The sequence below is a fragment of the Equus caballus genome, chromosome 8 (genome assembly GCF_041296265.1).
Source record: "Equus caballus isolate H_3958 breed thoroughbred chromosome 8, TB-T2T, whole genome shotgun sequence".
NCBI lineage: Eukaryota > Metazoa > Chordata > Mammalia > Perissodactyla > Equidae > Equus > Equus caballus.
The window spans coordinates 74,283,758-74,305,211 of NC_091691.1; the positions used below are offsets into that span (position 1 = coordinate 74,283,758).

Consider the following 21,454-nt stretch of genomic DNA (forward strand, 5'->3'; position numbering starts at 1 on the left):
CCTGTGACAACTTAAAAAACTAAGCACAATATAAAAACATCTGTCTGAAGGCATGAAGCACTACAAAGGCAGCAAGGACCTGAGAGACCAAGACTGTGGAAAGAAGCAAAGCCTAGAAAGTGGAATCCAACATTTGATGCCTCTTTTCCCCTAGAGATATGTGTCAATGGGTAAAGGACAATGGAGAGGTTGAGAAGTCTTACAGGGCTGGGAAAACGAGAAGATATTTGCAAAATATAACCTGCCAGAGCTGGTATCCAGGATATATAATAACCTCCTAAAAATCAGTATGAAAAAGACAGACAGCCCAATATAAAAATGGGCAAAAAACTTGGCTAGACACGTCACGGATGATATACAAATAGCCAATAAGTACATTAAAAGCGGCTCAACATCATTACTCATTAGAGGAATGCAAATTAAAACCACTAAACGTTCACCAAAATGTCTAAAATTAGAAGGATGGACAAGAAAGGACACGAAACAACTGGAACTCTATTATTTTGCTAGTGGAAGAGAATGAACCAACTGCAATGACACACAATATGGATGAATCCCACAAACAAAATCAAGAAGAAACAAAGTCAGACACAAAATACATATATACTACACAGTTCCATTTATACGAGGTTCGAAAAACAGGCAAAACTAATCTAAGACATTCAAGTCAAGCCAGAAGGTATCTTTGAGGCAAAGGAGGTTAGTCACTGGGAGGAGACTCAAGGGGAGTCCCTAGGGTGCTGGTGATGTTCTACTTCCTGACCTGCATATGGTTATATTGAGAAAATTCATCCAGCTAGACTCTCATGATCTGTGTATTTTCTAAATGTAGGCCCTATATCAAAACAAGTTTGTTTTTATGTAAGTTGTTACAAAGTTACAGTAATTAAAACGTGATCCTGCTGTTAGCATAGACTAACAGACTAGAATCCAGAAAATATAGATAGATCCAATTGCAGAACTATTATAAGTCAGTAAGAAAATTTGTTTTAAACCTAGTCCAAACATGGGCAAAAGACATGAACAGAATCTCAAAAGAGGGAAGAACATGTTAGGTTGCACAGTAAAAGATGTTCAAACTCATTAGGCAAAAGGAAAAAACTAAAAACAAAAAGGTGTTATTCTACAGGCACTGGCAAAAGGTTTTAAAGTCTGATAAAAGCATTAATAAGAAAGCTAAGCAACGAAAACTTCTGCATTGCTGGAGGGGGCAAATAGTGATACCACCCTCTTTGGAAAATATCTGACTATCCACTACTGCTGAAGATGCACACATCCTAAAATCCCAGCAATTCTACTCCGATAATTTCTACCATGAAATACACAGGTATTCACACTAAATGAGATCAAAAAAATTACAAATAGTGTCACAACAGTGCAGGTTAAGTTTTTTCACAAAGTAAACTTGCTGATAATTTTTTTTTTTTTTTTTTTTTTTGCATTTTCAGAGCTTTTGGATTTCAAAAGCGTGAATAAGGAATCTGGGGATCTACAACAGAAAAAAAAAATGGAAACTACATTTCCAACAAGAGAATGAATAAACTGGTATTCATATAATGGAAAATCAAAACTGATGATTAAAAAAAAAAACCAAATACATACATTAGTATTCCATTTTCCAGAAACTTTAAAACACATAAAAATTTTTATGTATTTAATGTGACACAGACAGACATACACACACATTATTAAATATCCATATAATGTAAGGGAGATCAGGAAAGGGCACCCTGCTGACCTAATGTAATGAACTATTTCTCAACTTGGGTGGTAGGTATATGCATGTTTGTTTATCTATACTTCACCTATTATAAATAATCTTCTGTACCTATTAAATAACTTCACTATTTAAAAAATAAAAACTTAGTCAGGGCCAGCCCTGTGGCCTAGTGGTTGAGTTTGGCACACTCCACTTTGGCAGCCCAGGTTTGGTTCCCAGGTGCAGACCTACACCACTTGTTGGCGGCCATGCGGTAGCAGCAACCCATACATAAAACAAAGGAAGACTGGCACAGATGTTAGCTCAGGGCAAATCTTCCTCAAGCAAAAAGAGGAAGATTGGCAACACATGTTAGCTCAGGGTGAATCTTCCTCAGGATAAATAAATAAATAAAAAGAAAAAGTTAGTATGGTATACCCAAATGCATAAACCACTACTACAATAACTAATTTTGAGAACTTTCTCAAGAGAACTTTATGAAGGAATTAGCATCCTCAGGGAGTTCAAAGTATTTTCCCCCATAAATCAAAGACAGCTGCTATTAAAAAAAGAAAGGAAAAAGAAAAAGAGGACAAACTTCTTATAAACTAAAAATATAATTACTGAAGGGGCTGGCCCCATGGCCGAGTGGTTAAGTTCGTGTGCTCCGCTGCAGGCGGCCCAGTGTTCCGTTAGTTTGAATCCTGGGTGTGGACATGGCACTGCTCATCAAACCACACTGAGGCAGCGTCCCACATGCCACAACTAGAAGGACCCACAACGAAGAATATACAACTATGTACCGGGGGGCTTTGGGGAGAAAAAGGAAAAAAATAAAAAAATCTTAAAAAAAAAATATAATTACTGAAATAAATTCTATAGAAGAATTCAAAGACAAAGTCAAGGAAATCTTCCAGAGTGTAAACAAATAAAAGGTCAACTCAAGGAGTCCAACATTCACCTGTCAAGAGTCTCAGAGAAAACAGACAAGAAGGGAAAGAAATTATCAAAGAAAAAAATAGTAATTCCCCAGACCTAATGAGTCTTAGAACTGAAAAGGTACCCACTAGGAGGAATGAAAAAGGGCTATGCCTAGATATATTTCACAATACCAAAGATAAAGAGATCACCATAAGGATTGTAAACAAGGTTTCTACAAAAGGATAACCATCAGATTTGCAATGGACCTCTATTACCGGATGTTTTAAATTTCTAGAGCCAAGTTTTCAAAGTTCTAAGGGAAAAACTATATTATTAATTTATAATTCTATATCTAAACTTCCACTCAGAAACAATGACAAGCCATTTTCAAATATTCAAGAAATTAGAGTGTTTATCACCAGTATATCCCTAAAACAACTGCTGAAGATTATATTCTAGTAAAATCAAAAAGGAATTATAAAAGAGAAAGACATGGGATCCAAATAACAACAGACCTAACCCAGGAGTGCAATGTAAAGTAATCCCAGGATGACAGCTGTATAGCAGATCAAGCAAGCAAGCTGCCCAAATTAGAAAAGGAGGTTGAGACCTCCAGAAAGCCAATCTTCAAGACAAGCTGAATGGTTACAAGATGGGAGCACAGAACATATTGTATTATTAAATGTTAAACAATTTCCATGAGTGCTCCTCACTCAAGCAGGGCTTTGATAGATATCTCCTCTAAGGAGCACAAGTTTAAATCACAGAAGTTCTTGCACAGCTCCACACTACTTAGTTCTACAGTGACTAATACTTATAATACAGCCTACACGTTACAAAGGCTGGTTATTAGGACTCAATTTCTAGAGCCTTCCTGCAGAAGCACAGAAAAGTTTAGAAGAGTTATAAATCATAATATAAATGCTATCAATCTTGACAATGTAATAGAAAATGAAGGCTGGAAGAAGAGGAACGGTGGAAGTAGGAGAAACAAAGGGAAGTGGATGGGTATTAAATCCTTCTCTGAAAGACTGGGAACTGAAGAGATATTGACTAAAATTAAGGGGCTGGCCCAGGGGCATAGTGGTTAAGTTCGCATGCTCCAGTGGCCCGAGGTTTGTTGGTTCAGACCCCGGGCACAGACCAACACGCTACACATCAGGCCACACTGTGGCAGTGTCCCACATACAAAACAGAGGAAGACCGGCACAGATGTTAACTCAAGGACAACCTTCCTCAAGCAAAAAGAGGAAGATTGGCAACAGATGTTAGCTCGGGGACAATATTCCTCACAAAAATATAAGTAAGTAAAATAAAATTAATAGACCATGAAACAGAAATTTAACTACTACAGAAATAATAAGAATAGCAGAATTAGGAATGAAAATGTAACTGGTAGAAATCAAAGTACTAGGACAGGTGGAAACTGTTAACGACCTAAATTTCTTATCTACTAGAGAGTCAAGCAACAGATAGTACTTGGAGTTGAAAGAAAAATCAAGACGTAGAAAGATATGTGGTATTTTTGAGTTTGGGAATTAAACTAAAAAACCGTTAAAAAAAGAAAGTTAGACAGTTATATTAGGAGTGGGACTTAATGGGAAAGAAGGACTTTTCAAATTTTTCTGCACTGTCACTATAAGTATTGCTTTCATTTAAAAAAAACAAGCAACATAAATAAGTGAATAACAATGTTATTAAAACCATTTTCTTGGTTAGAGAAAAGGTCAAATAACTTGCCCAAGGTCACATAGTCGATACCACGTATCCCCAATGTTAATATCAAAAAAACACACCTTCTGTGACATAATCAAGATCTGCTTTTACTGACCTGTATGAATTACCAAATGGAGAGCTCTGAATGTCTACATTAAGCTTATATTGTTCTCTACAAACTCACAGAAAGTCTTGTTTCAAATCATTTTCCAAAAAACTCTAGAAAAAAGGCCATGTTATTGTGGGTTCAAAATGAACATTCACAGAGAATAGTTTGGACTATGATACCAACTGATTCCACATATTACTTTCACTTCAATTCAATTGTGCCATTTCTTAAACTCAGGGACCTGAATAAAAACCGAGTAACTATCAAGACAACTAAATGGGGAAAGAATTGTCTCTTCAACAAATAGTGCTGGGAAACCTGAATACCCACATGCCAAAGAAGCTGGATCCCTATTTCACACCATAAACAAAAATTAACTCAAAATGGATCAATGACCTAAAGGTAAAAACTAAAACTATAAACTCCTAGATAAAAACAGGTATAAATCTTTATGACATTGGATTAGCCAATGGTTTCTTGGACTTGACATCAAAATCACAAGAAACAAAAGAAAAATCAGATAAATTAAACTTCGTCAAAATTAAAAACTTCTGTGCTTCAAAGTACACTATCAAGAAAACGAAAAAACAGTCCACAAAAAGGAAGAAATATTTGCAAACCATCTATCTGATAAAGAACTTGTATCTAGAATACATAAAGAACCTAAACTTAATAATAAAAAAGAAACGAACTAAAAAATGGGCAAAAGGTTTAAATAGACATTTCTCCAAAGATTTACAAATGGCCAATAAGGACATAAAAAGATGCTCAACATCATTAATCCACAGGGAAGTGTAAATCAAAACCACAATGACATACCACTTCACACTCATGAGGGAGAGGATGTGGAGAAATCAGAATCCTTATACACTGCTGGTAGGAATGTAAATGTTGTAGTACTTTTGGAAAACAGTTCAGCAGTTCCTCAAAAACTTAAACAGAGAGTTATCACATGACTCAGCAATTCCACTCCTATGTATCTACCCAAGAGAACTGAAAACATATGTCCACACAAAAACTATACACTTATAGATGAATGCTCACACTAGTCAAAAAGTGGAAACAAACCAAATGTACATAAATTCACCAATGAAGGGGGCCAGCCCTGTGGCCCAGTGGTTAAGTTCATGCACCCTGCTTTGGTGGCCCGCAGTTTCACCAGTTTAGATCCTGGGTACGGACGTAGCACCGCTCATCAAGCCATGGCGAGGCAGTGTCCCACATAGCACAACCAGAAGGACCTACAACTAGAATATACAACTACATACTGGGGGGTTTTGGGGAGAAGAAGAAGAGAAAAAAAGAAAAAGATTGGCAACAGATGTTGGATCAGGTGCCAATCTTAAAAAAGAAAATTCATGAGTGGATAAACAAAATGTGGTAGGTATATTCCATACAAGAGAATATTATTCAGTCATAAAAAGGAATGAAGTACTGATACATGCTACAACGTGAATCAATCTTGAAAAAGTTACGTTAAATGAAAGAAGCCAGACGCAAAAGGTCACATATATAAAATTCTATTTCTATTAAATGTACAAAACAGGCAAATCCATAGAGACAGAAAACAGATTAGTGGATGCTGAGCGCTAGAGAAAAGAGGGAATAGGGAGTGACTGCTAAAGGGTAGGAGGTTTCTTCTGGGGTGATGAAAATGTTCTGGAATTAGATGGTTGCACAACTTTGTGAATAGATCAAGATCACTGAACTGAACACTTTAAAAGGCTGAGTTTTATGGTATGTAAATTATCTCTCAATAAAAAAGATTAAAAGTAGACAAAAAAAAAAAAATAGACTAGCTTAGATCCAATCCAGAAAAACAAAGGCAAAAATGCTGAGAAAAGAGAAATATCTGGAGAATACTATAGATAGAAAAACATCAGCTTTATCAGAAAAGATATTCATGTTTACCAGAGGAAGGGTAGAGACCTAAGGAGCAAACAAATGCAAAGGTGACTACTATAGCTAAGAATATCTTGCTTTACTATTAAAATTTATCTATTTGATTTTAAATTAAATACTTAGTTTTGAATGTGCTATCATAGACATGATCTCAAGTGAAGTCTTCCTGGAAATTTCAGTTGCGTCCACTAATAATAGTTTTGAATCACACGGTAGATTCTATTACATCTATCATATCTATTAACCTACTTCTTGGCCCAATAGTTGGGGCGTAGGAGGGATAAGGACCTCTAGCCTAAATCCCCCATTAACTTCCCATTCTCCCTCTGCATGCCAACAGCACCTGAAGCTACCAGGACGGCAAGTCCTGTTAAGTGTAAGGAATCAAACACTCAAGCCTTCTACATAGAATTGTGTTAGAGAATTAGCTGAGCCTCTCAATATAAAAAGTTAAGAAAGTTATAATCACTGGCTCTTTCACTACCCCAAATATACACCAGACTCTTGCACTCACATTCACACTCGTTCCCTGACACACAGAGATAATAAACTCAGTGCACAAAAGGAACGAGATGAGGAATACAGGAGAGGATTCTTCAAAAAAAAAAAAAAAGAATGTTACTACAATAGATGCCCTCCTCCACCCCAACACTTGAGTGGAGAGAAGAAGGGAGAGTGGCTTAACCAGGTTAAATTGTAGCACGGACCTTTTTAAGAAGGACTGCACCAACAGCCCAGAGTATGGAATTATCCAACTAGAGAAGAATGGGGTAAAAAAGCTGCTCTGGCTGAGGAAGAGATGAGGGACTTCAGAACCCCAACTATTCTGCCTCTTCTCCATCCCTGCGTTTGGCTTCACTAGAGACTATTTTGGAGAGAGAAAGCAGGCCAGCAGTAACAGAGGTCCAGACCATCAGATCTTATAAGCTTGTCCCAGGTTAACTGACAACTAGTTAGTTAATTCACAAACTCCTACCAACATAAATGCCGTAAGCAAGCAACTGGTGAATTGAATAATTTCTTCCCTCACACCTAGAAAGCTTCTAACACATGACGCATTATGATAATCATCTTTGAGTGTACAGCCCACAATTTCCCTTCAGAGATGTTGCCCCTTCCTTTCCCTCAAGCTATCAGGATGATTTCATGAGTCAGGTTTGTGTGATGTGACTCTAACCTCCTGGCTACAGATGATTAGAAAAGAACTGGACCCTCACCGGAACTGGAAGAAAGGTGTGCAAGGATTCTACGGGTCACTTGAACTGAAAGCAGCCAAGTGTAGGGTTGCCATAATCGGCTAGGAGCGGACAAGATCTCTGGTACTGGCTCACACAGCAGTCTCAAAAACTGAAACTGTCAGGCCTCTTAAGATACTACAGGAGTTGCCTCATCAAATCACCCCCTCCCCCAAGCCTAAAAAGCAAAGGAACAGGAGTCACTAAAGAACAGTGAGGATGATCTTTCCCAAATTCCCAACCTCCAGTCCAGAAGAAGGCAGCACCAGCCAAAAGTGACCTGCTCTGATTATACATGCCCCTAAGGAGTGGCCCTGAATGACAACAAAGATAATGGAAATCTTCCCAGCAATATCAGTAGCCAAATCCGTGGCATCCAGGTCGGCTGACCATTACCTTTACAGCCAAGAAGTTAGCCAACAAACTAACACCCAAGACTTTTCCTCATCCTTTAACTTACTTTACTATCACTACGACCACCAGAATACATTCTGAAGTGAGATCACTTGGAAAGCCCTAGATGTTTCTTCCCGTTTTCCTCCTCTCTAATCAGATTTTTAGTCAGTCGTCCTGTTTTCCCCCAATATTATATGTCACCTAAGAAAGACGTTGGTTATTTATCATTCAATTTAGTCCACAGATGGCTAGGAGCCCACCTGGGCCAGATGGAAACTGAAAACACCAGTACAGCTCAGACTCTGAAAAGCACTGACTCTAAAGCTAGATGGTCAAAGTCTCAGGTCTTCCGGGCCCAGCTGTGTGATGTAGGTCTGGTTACTTCATCTCTCAGTACCTCAATTTCTTCATAGAATTGTTGTGAGAACTAAATAAGTATATATATGAAGTGCTTAGACCAGAGTCAGGCATGTAATAAGGACTACATTATAATGGGTATCTGCCATCATCATTACTATCATCATCATTGTTTGCAATGGGGGGAGAGAGACAGTTCATCTTAAAATGTAAAAGATGCTCCTGAGCAGCTAAGGCAGAGACTGGGGTGGATAACTCTTGCAGCATCTACACAGCCCATACCCTCCCCTCCTCTGAAAACTCTTCGCAGTTAGTCTCTGTTGGTCACCTAATGTGAACTGTGGGGGGAGGGGGCCATCTTCTATCAAGTGCAGAGAGAAGCAAAGACAGCTGATTTACAGAAAGATATGATGAAGCTGACCCACAAAACAAAATGGAGGCGGGCAGAGAGGGAGAGATGGGGGCTAGACCAAAAAGAGAGGAAAAAGAAAAAGAGAGGAAACTAAAGTTTTCCAACCACTTTCCAGTTCCTGCTTCCACTCCAACCTAAACATCGTCCTTTCTGCCCCATACCAGTAAACACGTTGTCCGCTTTTTGTTAAGCTTTGACCAACAAAATTTACAGAAGTCTAATACAGGTCTTGGGAAAGTTTTCATCAATAAAAAATCTTAGAAGAGGAAAAGTTGTATACATCTGTTACTACACAAAAATTAAAATGACACTGCAGGTAAAAATAAATTTAACTTCAAACTTCAGTCTTCTCAAGCTACCCTAAACCTAATGCATGAATTTATACAGGTGAGGCTCGGGCCTGGTTGCCTCTAAAGCTCCACAGGTGTTAAAAGCTCTATAGCTGGGGCTCTGAGATATTAAAACCCTCACACTTATCAATATGAACACCCTTTACCTACTATCATGGTTCTCTTATTACACTAGCATAGGGCATAAAATGCATAATATATTTTTCTCTTTACTGGGAATTAACTCTTTTGGAAACAGGAGGGAAAATGGCAGGCATTAAGCAAACTATGCAACAATCTCCTTTTAGATCAGAATCATGAATATGGTCTTTTGCTGATATCCACCATACCTGCCAAGTAACCTGCCAACATTCGTCCCCCACCCCGGCCCTCGCCGAAAATCAATAACATACAAAACTGTATCTTTTACCGGATTCCTCTTCCTCCTTATTCTGAAAAACTAACCCTAACATTATACGTCTATGTTGTGCAAACTGGTTGCGGTTAATTTCAAGTTCACATTCATCTCTGCTTTTTTTTTTTTTTTTAATCACAGTTTCTGTCTTTTAGGATCCCATTTACGTCGCCAGTAATTCAGCGACCCATAAAAAATAAATCCGGCTCGTTTATCACAGTTTTGTTTCAGTTGAGGACTCTGAAGGTTATCAGCCGGGGGAAAAATATCTTTTCCGTTCTACCCCCAGCACACCCATTTCAAACTTCCACTGTACAGAGGCATCAACAACAAAGTTGTGACCTTGTTCGAAGGCTAGAAAGAAAAAGGGTTTTTCCTCAAGAGCAAAACGAGTTCACAAACCTCCTGACAACACGGACTTTGCGGATTTCTCGCCACGGCACTAAGAAATTGTCAAGGTGTGAGGCCGATTATCGAAGGCAGGGTCCCCAAAGACCACGCTTCTCTCCAAGATGCTGAGGAGGAAGCGCTGCCCGAGGAAGGGGCCTTTCTCCTGACAGGTCGGACTAACCGGCAGCATCAGCCATGGAGCAGAGAGAATTCCTAAACGCAACTTCACATTTCAGAAAACAGTCTCGCACCAAGTCAGGAGCATGTAGACTTCGGAGTCGCCACAGACACGTAGACCCCTCGCGAAGGCGGAGGAGCAAAGGCTGCTTCCCACCTCAGCTCTTAAAATAAACGGGAAAGACGGGTCCCCACGAGCCGCCCCCCCTCCCCGAGGGCGGCCCCGGCCCCTCGCGCCAGGTGTGCGGACCCCCGGCCGGACCCACCGGCCGCCGCGCCCGGGCCCAGGCCCGCCTCCGCCGCCTCGCTCCCCTCCCCCGGCCGCCGGCGCCCGCTCGGACGCGGGCCGGGGCTCGGGGCTCCACCAACCGGTCCCCGGGAAACAAGAAGGTGGCGGCCGGCGACGTTGCGGCTTCCCCGCCTCCCCTCCCCTCCCCCGCGGCCTCCGCTCTCCACTCCCGCGCCCCCGCTTACCCTCAACTCCTCGAAATCCGCCATTTTATACCACCCGCGGGCGCCGCCGCCGCCACAGCACCCCCTCCCGCTGCCGCCAAGGACGCCGCCGCCACCACGGCCGCCGCCGCCTCCAGCACCATCCTGCACTGGGCGCCGCTAAAGACGCCGCGGCCGCCGCCGCTGCCGCCGGGCCCGTCACGTGACCGGCGCGGGAGCTCCGCCCCCGGCGCGCGCGGCCCCGCCCACGCGCCCCCCCCCCCCCCCCCGCCCGCCCACGCGCCCCGCCACCTTCCGCCCGCGGCTTCCGTCCGCGCTCCCGGCGCGCGGCGTGAGTGTCGCCTGGGCTTCCCGCCCTCTCCCGCCGCCCAGCCCGGCGCCGTGCCCTCCGCTGTCCCCCGTGCTGCCTGCAGTCCCCGGCGCCGAGGCTCGGCCCGGCTCCCTGAAGCGGCGTCGCGATGGCAGCGTTCCCGGCGGCCCTGAGGGGGAGGCAGGCCCCGGGGAGCGGCGGAGAGGAAGAGGGGGGCCGGGACCCGTGACAGGAACGTTTCGGGAAAATTCTTACGGTGCCCTTCCCCGCTGTGGCTGTGGACGGAGGAAGCAGCCGCAAATAAAAGCATCCCCCGCGGCAGTTGGGGCGGAACAATCTAGATGTGGGTGTTGGGTAAGCTATTGTTCCGATCTCCTGGTGCGGGATTGGTGAGGCCTCTTAGATTGCTGACATCCTCAAAGTCCTCACCTGGCTGATTCTTTCTGACTTTGAAGGGCAACTGAATGTCACAGACTGCAGAGTTGGGGGCCGGGGATGGGCTGGGGGAGAACTGAAATAAGAGAGCACTCAGAAGGGCCCTGATGAAAAGTCTAGGGGTCGGGAAAGTCAGATAGCTAGGAAAGAATGAAATGCCAAAAGCGGAGAACGTGGAAGGATGCTCCATGGCACCCCTGACGTGCTGACAAAGGATGAGGGGAGATGCTGACTGCAGCTGGTCCAGAAATTCGCTGGACCAAGTCCAGGGTTCAAATTTCCTGGAAGAGGTGGATGGAACCCACCCACAAAAAGACTTTAAAACACTTAATACAATTTACAAGGCCCTGTTTAATCTGGTTCCTACCTACTGCCTTTTCCCACGCCCCATCTCTCCGCGAACACTGCACTTGTTTCAGTGCCTCCATCAGTCTCCCCTGGACCACCACTATTTAAGACCTCTGATTGTTGATCCCTGGGCCGAGTAGTAATTTGCCTCTTTTTCCCTCTTCACCTCTCTAACTCTTGGTCGTTCTTCAGGTCTCAGTTTAAGTATCACTTCAGAAAGACCGGTAAACCCAGATGCCCCGTTTTAATTCAAGTCCCTCTTAATGACCTATCAGGCCCTGAACTTCTCCTTCATATTTTTCCATGGTAATTAGGTATTTGTGTGAGTATTATATACATAATAATAATTGTTTGGAATTTATATCTCAAATTTTTTTTGAACCCACTAAACTGTAATGACTGATAAATGTCTCCTATTTGTTTGATGAATGAAAGAATGAATAAACAGTATCTAGAGTAGGTTTTAATTCTGGCTCTCCACCATTAACTTTGTGATCTTATCTTGGCTTAGTCTTGGTCTTAACTTATTCTCCTTAGGCCTTGGTTTCCACTTCAGTAGAGTTTAACATTGTTCAACAGACATTAAGTGAAGGCCACTGTGGGCTAAGGACCAACCCATCTCATGGGCAAGAATCACCAAAAAATATCAGACACCCACCCTACCTATGTACTTGAATCACCAAAAAATTGACACCCACCCTACCTATGTACTTGTCAGTTTTCTTGAGCCAATAGCTTTCCTTTACTGTTTTAGATAGTTTGAGATGAATTTTCTATTAGTTGCTACCAAAACAACTCTGAAATAAAATGCTTCTTTGTCTCCCCAGGCTAGATTACTAATTTGGCGTCTTTTCTAAACTATACTCCGTAATATTACTTCAATATTTGTTTAAAGGAAAGGCTAAGTGGTAAACGGTGAGAAAGGTGACTTTCTCTTTTCTGTCATGAGCAACACAGCTCTGATCCAAGTTTATATATCCTACTCATCAAAAAGAAATCCCCAGGGGGACGGCCTGGTCATGCAGAAGTTAAGTTCGCACGTTCTGCTTCGGCGGCCCAGGGTTCACCTGTTCGAATCCCAGGTGCAGACCTGGTACCGCTTGGCAAGCCATGCTGTGGCAGGCATCCCACATATATAAAGTGGAGGAAGATGGGCACAGATGTTAGCTCAGGGCCAGTCTTCCTCAGCAAAAAGTGGAGGATTGGCGGTGGGTGTTAGCTCAGGGCTAATCTTCCTCAAAAAAAAAATAATAATTAAAAAAAAAGAAATCCCTGCACTTACTTGCACCTTGCTTCCTTATAAAATGGCATAACATATCCCTGGAGGGGAGTGAGGAAGGAGGGAGGTACAGTAGTCTCACCACCACTCTAGGCCACATATCAAAGTACCACTCCAGCCACATACAGAATTCATTAAATACAATCTTCTCATTACATTCTCAATGATAAAATGTGTTAACAGTCTTTATGGATTGAGATTCTAGGCATTTACCTGGCTGGGCCACCCCCTTAGTCTGGCTGCAGTTAAAGAACATTCTAAGTATTGTAATTAAAGTGTCTGAAGATCACATTACATGGAGTCAAAAGTCTCAGGAGTGGCTTTTCCACTTATTACCTGTGTAACTTTAGCAAAATCTCAACCCAGTTTTTGTAATCTATTTCTGATCTCAGGATGTTCGAGGGTTACATGAGATAAGGTATATGAGTGTACTTTATAAAGTCATAGGGTGATAGTTGATAAAATTTTTTTGTATCTAAAGAGCTGATAAACACACACCAAAAAAAAATATTGAGTAGCATTCACACAACCATTTGATATATCCTAGTATGTTTAGAAAAGAGTATTCAACCTAGTTGGACCATGCATGAAATACTGAGTTTACTTTTGAGCACCTGTCTTGTTACTCCTTTCCCTTCCTATCTCTGAACCCGTCCATCTTCCCTGATCTCAACATCTTTTTCCTTTCCACTGATTTCCTCTTCTTTCCCTATAACTGTGTTCAAACCTCCTAGATAATTTCAAGCCAACTTTCTTCTTTTGCCAAGCATACATCTATTTTAATCACATTTCTTCATTCCTTTACACTTTGTAGGTAGTGTTTGGCCTTAACCGTTACCAAAACTAATAATCAAGGAAACTGAACAATGAATTTAACTTTTAATTTTATATCCCCAACTTTTTATTCCAAAATTTTTAAACACAAAGAAAAGTTGAAAGCATAATACAATGAACACCTGTATACATTCCAACTAGATTTAATAATCATTAATATTTGAACAATATTATTGTTAAGGTATAATTTACATATAGTGAAATCCTCATATCTTTTTTATTCTTTTCTCTTTTTTTTTTTGTTTTTGAGTAAGATTAGCCCTGAGCTAACATCTACTGCCCATCCTCCTCTTTTTGCTGAGGAAGACTGTCCCTGAGTTAACATCCGTGCCCATCTTCCTCTACTTTATATGTGAGATGCCTGCCACAGCATGGCTTGACAAGCAGTGTATAGGTCCACACCTGGGATCCAAACAGGTGAACCCCGGGCTGTGGAAGTGGAACGTGTGAACTTAATTGCTGCATCACCAGGCCAGCCCCAAAATCCTCATATTTTAAGCTCTTCAATTAGTTTTGAAAAATGCTTATCAAGATACAGAACATTTCCATAACCTTAGAGAGTTCCCTATTTCCCCTTCCCAGTCAAACTTCCCATTAAAAACAACCAATGATGTGATTTCTAATACTATAGAGAGAATTTTAAAATGAAGGAAAATTCTCTCCTTATTTTAAAATGCTATTATAACTTTGATGCCAAAACCAGACAAAAATTAGTTTCCCTATCTAACTTATAGGCAGATCTTACCCTAGTAATGCAGGGATGTTTTCACACTAGCATATATATTAAAGAACTTGGTAATTTGATCCAACTCTAAGAACCACCAAAAAATCTGGATTAGAAAATCAGAAGCAAATGCCTAATATAAGGAATTATCCAGCCAAAATCTTAGAAAGTAGTATTCCAGGCAGTTAAACCAAACATTTGTCCTGAAGGCATTTGGCAATCCAAAAGTAAAATCTATAAACTGAGCTATGACTTTTGCAAGATTGCTGAGCAAGAGAGAAATAAATCTAGTGCCACAGAAGATGGAAAGTCTAATAAACACCCCCATATTTAATACAAGATCCCATAGGATAAAGATAAGCCAGAAATAAATCAACACTTCCACAAATTGCAATCAGGATTTACAGTAATCAGGAAGTCTCACACTTTGAATGTTGAATAAACAGGTCCTAGAGTGGCACTCCACAGGCATCAGGCAGAAACAACAAAAATCCTCTCCAGTGACAAAGATAGCATCACTTCAAACTTCAAACTATCCTACAGATAATTTTCCAAGTGAAATGACCAGCATATAGTCAAAAATCAGCAAAAGACTGCAATAAAAGCATGCTTACACAAATAAATAAATGTTTGGAAAAAATAATAGAAACTCTAGAATTGAGAGGCTTAAGAACTCAATGGAGAGGTTTAATGGTATATTACACACAGTTTAAGAGGGAATTAATGACCAGACCATATGTTAGAAAACTATTTAGGATGAAGTGCAGGAAAACAAAAGGGTGAAAAATACATAAGAAAATATTAGAGACATAGATTTGAGACAGGGAAGATAATGTTGAAAAGGTCTAATAAATGTCTAATTGGAGTCCTTAAAAAGCAACAAAAAGGAACAGAATGAGGCAGAAGTAATATGTGAAGAGATAAAGTTTGAGATTTTTCAGACTAAAGAAAAACACTAGGTAAAGGGTTAACAAAACTCTTTCCTATTCTGCATGAGAACTTGACCTGCAGTTAACCTTCTAGCTTTGTTCACTTGGAGACATAGAGGTTTATGATAAAAATGATCTCTGATTAGTAAATGGCCTCTGGACCAGAGGGAACTATAAATATCTGCTAGGGATGCCATACTTGGGACTTTCCTGAGTGAGTTCAATTCACCAGTAAAATATAGCAATCTTACATTTGTATGCACCTAATGACATGGCTTCAGTGTGTCATACAGAACTACATTGAGACGTAGACAAAATCCACAAGTACAGTGAAGCATTTTATCATACCTAGCTCAATAATTGATACAAAAGACAAACAAAAATATCATTAAAGATATACGTATTTTTTGAACAGCATACTTAGCAAACAACCCAATAAATCTAATTAATGTGCAGAAAATTTATTATTTCAAGCACATATAGAACATTTACAAAAATTGAACATATACTGACAATAGAGTAAGTGTCAACAATTTTTAAAATTGTGTAAAATACGCATGACATAAAATTTACCATCTTATCTTAACCGTTTTTAAGTGTACAGTTCAGTACCATTAAGAATAGTCACATCGTTGCAGAACCATCACCACCGTCCATCTACAGAACTCTTTTCATCTTGCAAAACTGAAATTCTGTACTCATTAAACAACAACTCCCCATTCTCCCCTTCTCCCAGCCTCTGGCAACCACCATTCTGCTTTCTCCATGAATTTAACTACTCTAGGTACCTCATAAAAGTGGAATTATACAATATTTGTCTTTTGAAGACTAGCTTATTTCCCTTAGCGTAATGTCTTCAAAGTTCATCCACATTGTAGCATATGACAGAATTTACTTCATTTTTAAGGCTGAATAATATTCCATTGGATGTATGTACCATATTTTGTTTCTGCATTTATCTGTTCATGAACACTTAAGTTGTGTCTTAATCAGTTTGTGCCACTAAAACAAAATACCACAGACTGGGTGGCTTAAGCAACAAACATTTATTTTTCACAGTTCTGGATGCTGAGAAGTCCAAGATCAAGGTGCCAGCAGATCTGATGTCTGATGAGGTTTGCTGGTTTGTCTGGTGATGTCTTCCTGGTTTGCAGATGGCCACCATCTTGCTGTATCCTTACATGACTTGGAGAGAGAGCTCTGGTATCTTCCTCTTCTTATAAGAGCATTATTGCCATCATGGGACCCCTACCCTCGTGACCTCAGCTAAACATAATTACCTCCCAAAGGCCTCACCTCCAAATATCATCACATTTTGGGGACTAGAGTTTCAGCATATAGGTTTTGGGGAGACACAGACATTTGGTCCATAGCAGGTTGCTTCCACCTTTTGGCTATTGTGAATAATGCTGCTATGAACATGTATGTACAAATATCTCTTCTAGACCCTACTTTCAGTTCATTTGGGTATATATGCAGAGTGGAATTGCTGGATCATATGGTAATGCTATTTTTACTTTTTGAGGAACTGCCATACTGTTTTCCAAAGTGGCTGAACTATTTTATATTCCCACCAGCAGTACACAAGGGTTCCAATTTCTCCACATCCTCATCAACACTTGTTATTTCCTGGTTTTTAATAGGAGTCATCCCAATAGGTATCAGCTGGTATATTGTGGTTTTGATTTTCATTTCCCTAACAATTAGTGATGTTGAGCTTTTTTTCATGTGCTTACTGGCCGTTCGTGCATCTTCTTTGGAGAAATGTCTATTCAAGTCCTTTACCCATTTTTAATCAGCTTGTTTCAATTTTTGTTGCTAAGTTTCAACAAATTTTAGGATTGAAATCATACAGATTATGTTCTGTGCACAATTAAGCTAGAAATCAATAATAGATAACTATAAAATCACCACAGTTTTGGAAATTAAGCAATACACTTCTAAGTAATCTATGGGTCAAAGAAGAAATCACAATGAAAGTTTAAAAACTATTTACCTGAATGATAATTAAAACACTACATATCAAAATTTGTGAGTTGTACCTAAAGCCGTCGTTACAGGGAATTTTATAACCTTAAATGTCTATGGTAGAAAAGGAAAAAAGCTGGCAATCAGTTGACCTAAACAACTTTAAGAAACAAAACAGGAAAATAAACCCAAGGAAAGTAATATGAAAGAGATATTAAATATTAGAGAAGAAATTAATGAAAAGGAAAACTAACATATAATTCATACACAATGCTTGGCATTTACTCAAAAGTTACCAGACATACCAGGAAACATGATTAAATGACTAAAAACCAACATGGGATGTTTGTTAGGAGCTGTTTACAAGTCTGTTTTTCATTTGCTTCTCTATCACAGAGATTGTCATGAGATAGTTTTTTATCACCTCCCAAGTTCTGATGAGAACTTGATAATAGTATATGCCCTTGAAATGATGTGATGAGAATGGCACTTTACCTCTGTGGTCTCCCTCTCAAAAACCCATAACCCTAGTTTAATCATGAGAAAAACATCAGACAAATCTCTTAACTTCAGCTGCATTCTACTAACTACCTGAGCAGTATTTCTTAAAAGTGTCAAGGTCATCAGAAACAAGGAAAGTCAGAAAAACCATCACAGCCAAGAGGACCCTACAGAGACATAACAACAAAATGTGATGTGGTATCCTGGCTGGTGTCCTGGTACAGAAACAGGACTTTAGGCAAGAACTAAGGAAATCTGAATAAAGTATGAACTTTATTTAATAATTTTTGTTGGTGGTGCCATTGAGTTGATTCTGACTCCTAGCAAACTGTGTACAGCAGAGTGGAACCCTGCCTGGTTTCTTTGCACCATCCTCTCTCCTTCCAGCGCTATATGGGACAATGCTCTGCTGCTATTCATAGGGTTTTCATGGCCAGGTTTTTCAGAAGTAGATAGCCACGTCCTTCTTAGTCTATCTTAGTCTGGAAGCTCTGCTGAAGCCTGTCCATCATGGTTGACCCTGCTGGTATTGAAATACGGATGGCATAGCTTTCAGCATCACAGCAAAATGCAGCCACCACAGTATGACAACCGACAGGTGGGTGGTATGCTTCCTTAACCAGGAAACAAACCCGAGACCATGGCATTGAGAGCCCCAAATCTTAACCACTAGACCACTTTAGTTAATCATAACGTATCAGTATTTGTTCATTAGCTATGACATATGTACCATGTTAATATAAGATGTTAATAATAAAGGAAACTGGGGTGTATGGGAACTCTGTACTATCTAAACAACTGGAATCTACAACCTAATTTATCATTCAAAATTCCAAAATTATATTTGTCAGTCATAGAAAAGGAATGGCTAGTAGGTTTTTAATATATAATTTCAACTTTTGAATGATTGTAAAAATGTAACATTTCTTGTCAATTGTATCTACAAGAATTTGAAGACATTGTCATTTAAAATGTCTTGATCAGGACATATAAACATTTCAAACATTAAATTTTCTCATGGAAGTGCTCTCAAGCTTTTCATTAAAACTCAAAATTTTTTATATAGAAGTTTTATATAAATTAAATATTTTATGATTTCCTTAATACTTTAGTATTCCATTTTTTCTTACGATTATAAGAAAAAAGTAATGAGCTTTTTCATCAAGCCCCATATAGATGTTCCTAAATCCACTCCAGTTTATCAACATGCCACAGAAATTTTATCATTTTCTCTGTGTGCTGTGACCTGAAAAACATTAGGAAGCACTAACCTAGAGAAACTCATACATGTACATGTGCACCAGGAGATATGTATAAAGATATTTATTACATCACTGTTTGTAATAGTGAAAAATTGAAAACAACTTACTTGTACATCAAGAGGAGAGTAGATATATGCATTGTGGTTTGTTCCTGCAAAAGAATGCTACACATAGAGTAAGAAAAAAAATGAATAAGCCAGAGCTACATATAAGAACATGGAAAAATCCCCAAAATGATGTTAAATGAAAAAATCAAGTTGGAAAAAAGTTATATACCCTTTATATACACTTTTCAAAGATATAAAACAATGCTGTATATTTATGGATAGATACATATGTGATAGAAGCTGAAAAACATACAAGTGAGTGATGAATATAAAAACCAGGACAGTAGGAACCTCTGAGAAGAAGAGAATGGGATCTGTGGGCTATTCTGGGGAGTTCCACTGTATTTACAAAGTTTTCTTTCTTTCTTTCTTTCTTTCTTTTTTTTTTTTTTTGGTGAGAAAGATTGGCCCTGAGCTAACATCTTTTGCCAATCTTCCTCTTTTTGCCTGAAGAAGAGTCACTGAGCTAACATCTGTCCCAATCCTCCTGTATTTTTTGTCCGTAAGACGCTGCCACAGCATGGCTTGGTGAGCAGTGTGTAGGTCCACACCCAGGATCCAGGCCCTGGAACCTCAGGCCACCGAAGTGGGGTGCACAAACTTAACTACTATGCCACTGGGCTGGCCTATAAAGTTTTCTTTCTTAATAAAAAAGATCTGAAGCAAATATGGCAAAATGTTAAGATATGATGGCACTGGAAGGTGGATATACCAATCTATTATTCCCTATATTTGTATGCTTGAAATATTTCGTAATAAAACAAAACACAAAATCCATCCTAAATCTGATCATTCTTCAGTACTCCTCTGCTACTGCCACCATCATCCTGAAAGACTGCAGCAGTCTCCTCTCTTATTTCCTTGCTTTCTAGCTTGCTCTACTACAACCATTCTCTATATAACAGCCAGAGCGATGTTTTATAAATATGAATCTGATCTCACCATCCCTCTGTCCAAAACCTTTCAATGGGTTCACATCACTCTAAAAATAAAAATCAGCCTCCTCACTACGGTGCACAGACCCTCGTTTTATCTCCCACACTTAGGCCTGATTCTTCCTCCGCTATCATTATTTATCCCCTCAAACTGTTTTATTTTCCTTTTGGAACTTCTCACCACGTCCAGTTATATTAATTCATGGTGTGTGGGGACAATTATTCCTAAAGTCCCCAGCCGCCACTAGAATGGGAGTACCATGAAGGCAGGGACTTTGTTCTCCACTGTATCCCCATTGCCGAGAACATTGTCTGACTCATGTTAAGTATGAAATAAATATTTTCCGCATGAATGAATAAATTAATGACTTCATTTTCATTCAAAAAGAAGAGGAATGACATTTCAGTGGTAAAAAAAAAATGGTGTAACGAAATGTAAGAAGGATGAAAATTACAGGGAACTCTATCAACAATAACAACAATAGCTAAGACTCATTAGGGGCTCATGAGGTGCCAGGCATTTCCAAGCACTGAAACCACACACTTTTTGGGGTGTGTGTCAGCCGTGCTCTCCTTCTCACAAGCCCTGCAAACTTATTTGTGACGTGGGAACCTCCTCCCTAGCCACAGCTGATTATTGGATTTGGATGGAACACTGGCTGAGAAAAGACCCTCTGTTAGGTAGGGGGTAGCAATCAAATTCTTTTTCTTGAAAATTTGTGCTGAGTGATATGTGGGCTAAAGGAGTTTGAAGATGAGTCATGTTAATGGCAGGACATTTTTGAGCGATGGGGACAGCTGTTGAGGTCTCAGATGCTGCACTGATGTCTGCCCTTTCTGCACCTTGTTGTTCAATGTTTCCTTGGCTTAATGATTTAGGTTATCCCGCTATTCTTCCAGTAAAATCCACTCCCTTCATTTTTAAAACTAATATGGGTTGGTTTCTTTCTTTAGTTGATCATTCATTCTACAAACACAAAAAAGCTAACAATCTCTTAATCCAGGAGACTTGACTGAGGCAGTCTTTCCCATGCATTGTTTCCTGTATCTATTGCAACACTATGAGAGGGTATTACTGTTCCCATTTTACAGATGAGGCAATAAGGCTTGAACAGGTCCAATACCTTTCCTAAAATCACAGAGCAGTAAGTGACAGAGCAAGATTGCAGTCCTGGCCTGTGTGACTCTGAACCGCTAGATGTGGCTGCAGGAATGGCAGCAGGAGGACTGCTGTGGAGATGAAGATAAGAAGACGGACAAACATTTTGATACCATTAGGTAAACCGGAAACGACACTGATGACAGCGGGGG

The 21,454-nt window shown here is 39.9% G+C and overlaps 1 protein-coding gene across 38 annotated transcripts in view; it reads right to left on the reverse strand.

The window, feature by feature from the left end:
* PIAS2 (protein inhibitor of activated STAT 2) overlaps window positions 1-10,762 on the reverse strand; it is a 105,527-nt gene extending 94,765 nt beyond the window's left edge. For 5 of the 38 annotated variants that reach the window (XR_011421033.1, XR_011421041.1, XM_023647751.2 and 2 more), the window contains exon 1: window positions 10,533-10,739. Coding sequence is in view for 6 of the 38 variants with exons in the window: in XM_023647751.2 (XP_023503519.1) it covers window positions 10,533-10,556 (24 nt within the window). In the remaining 32 variants the exon portion in view is untranslated. Of the gene's footprint in view, window positions 1-9,893; window positions 10,318-10,532 lie in introns of those variants that run through there. The other 33 variants (XR_011421038.1, XM_070221012.1, XM_070221007.1 and 30 more) reach the window with 15 other exon arrangements.
* Between the last annotated feature and the right edge of the window lie 10,692 nt (window positions 10,763-21,454).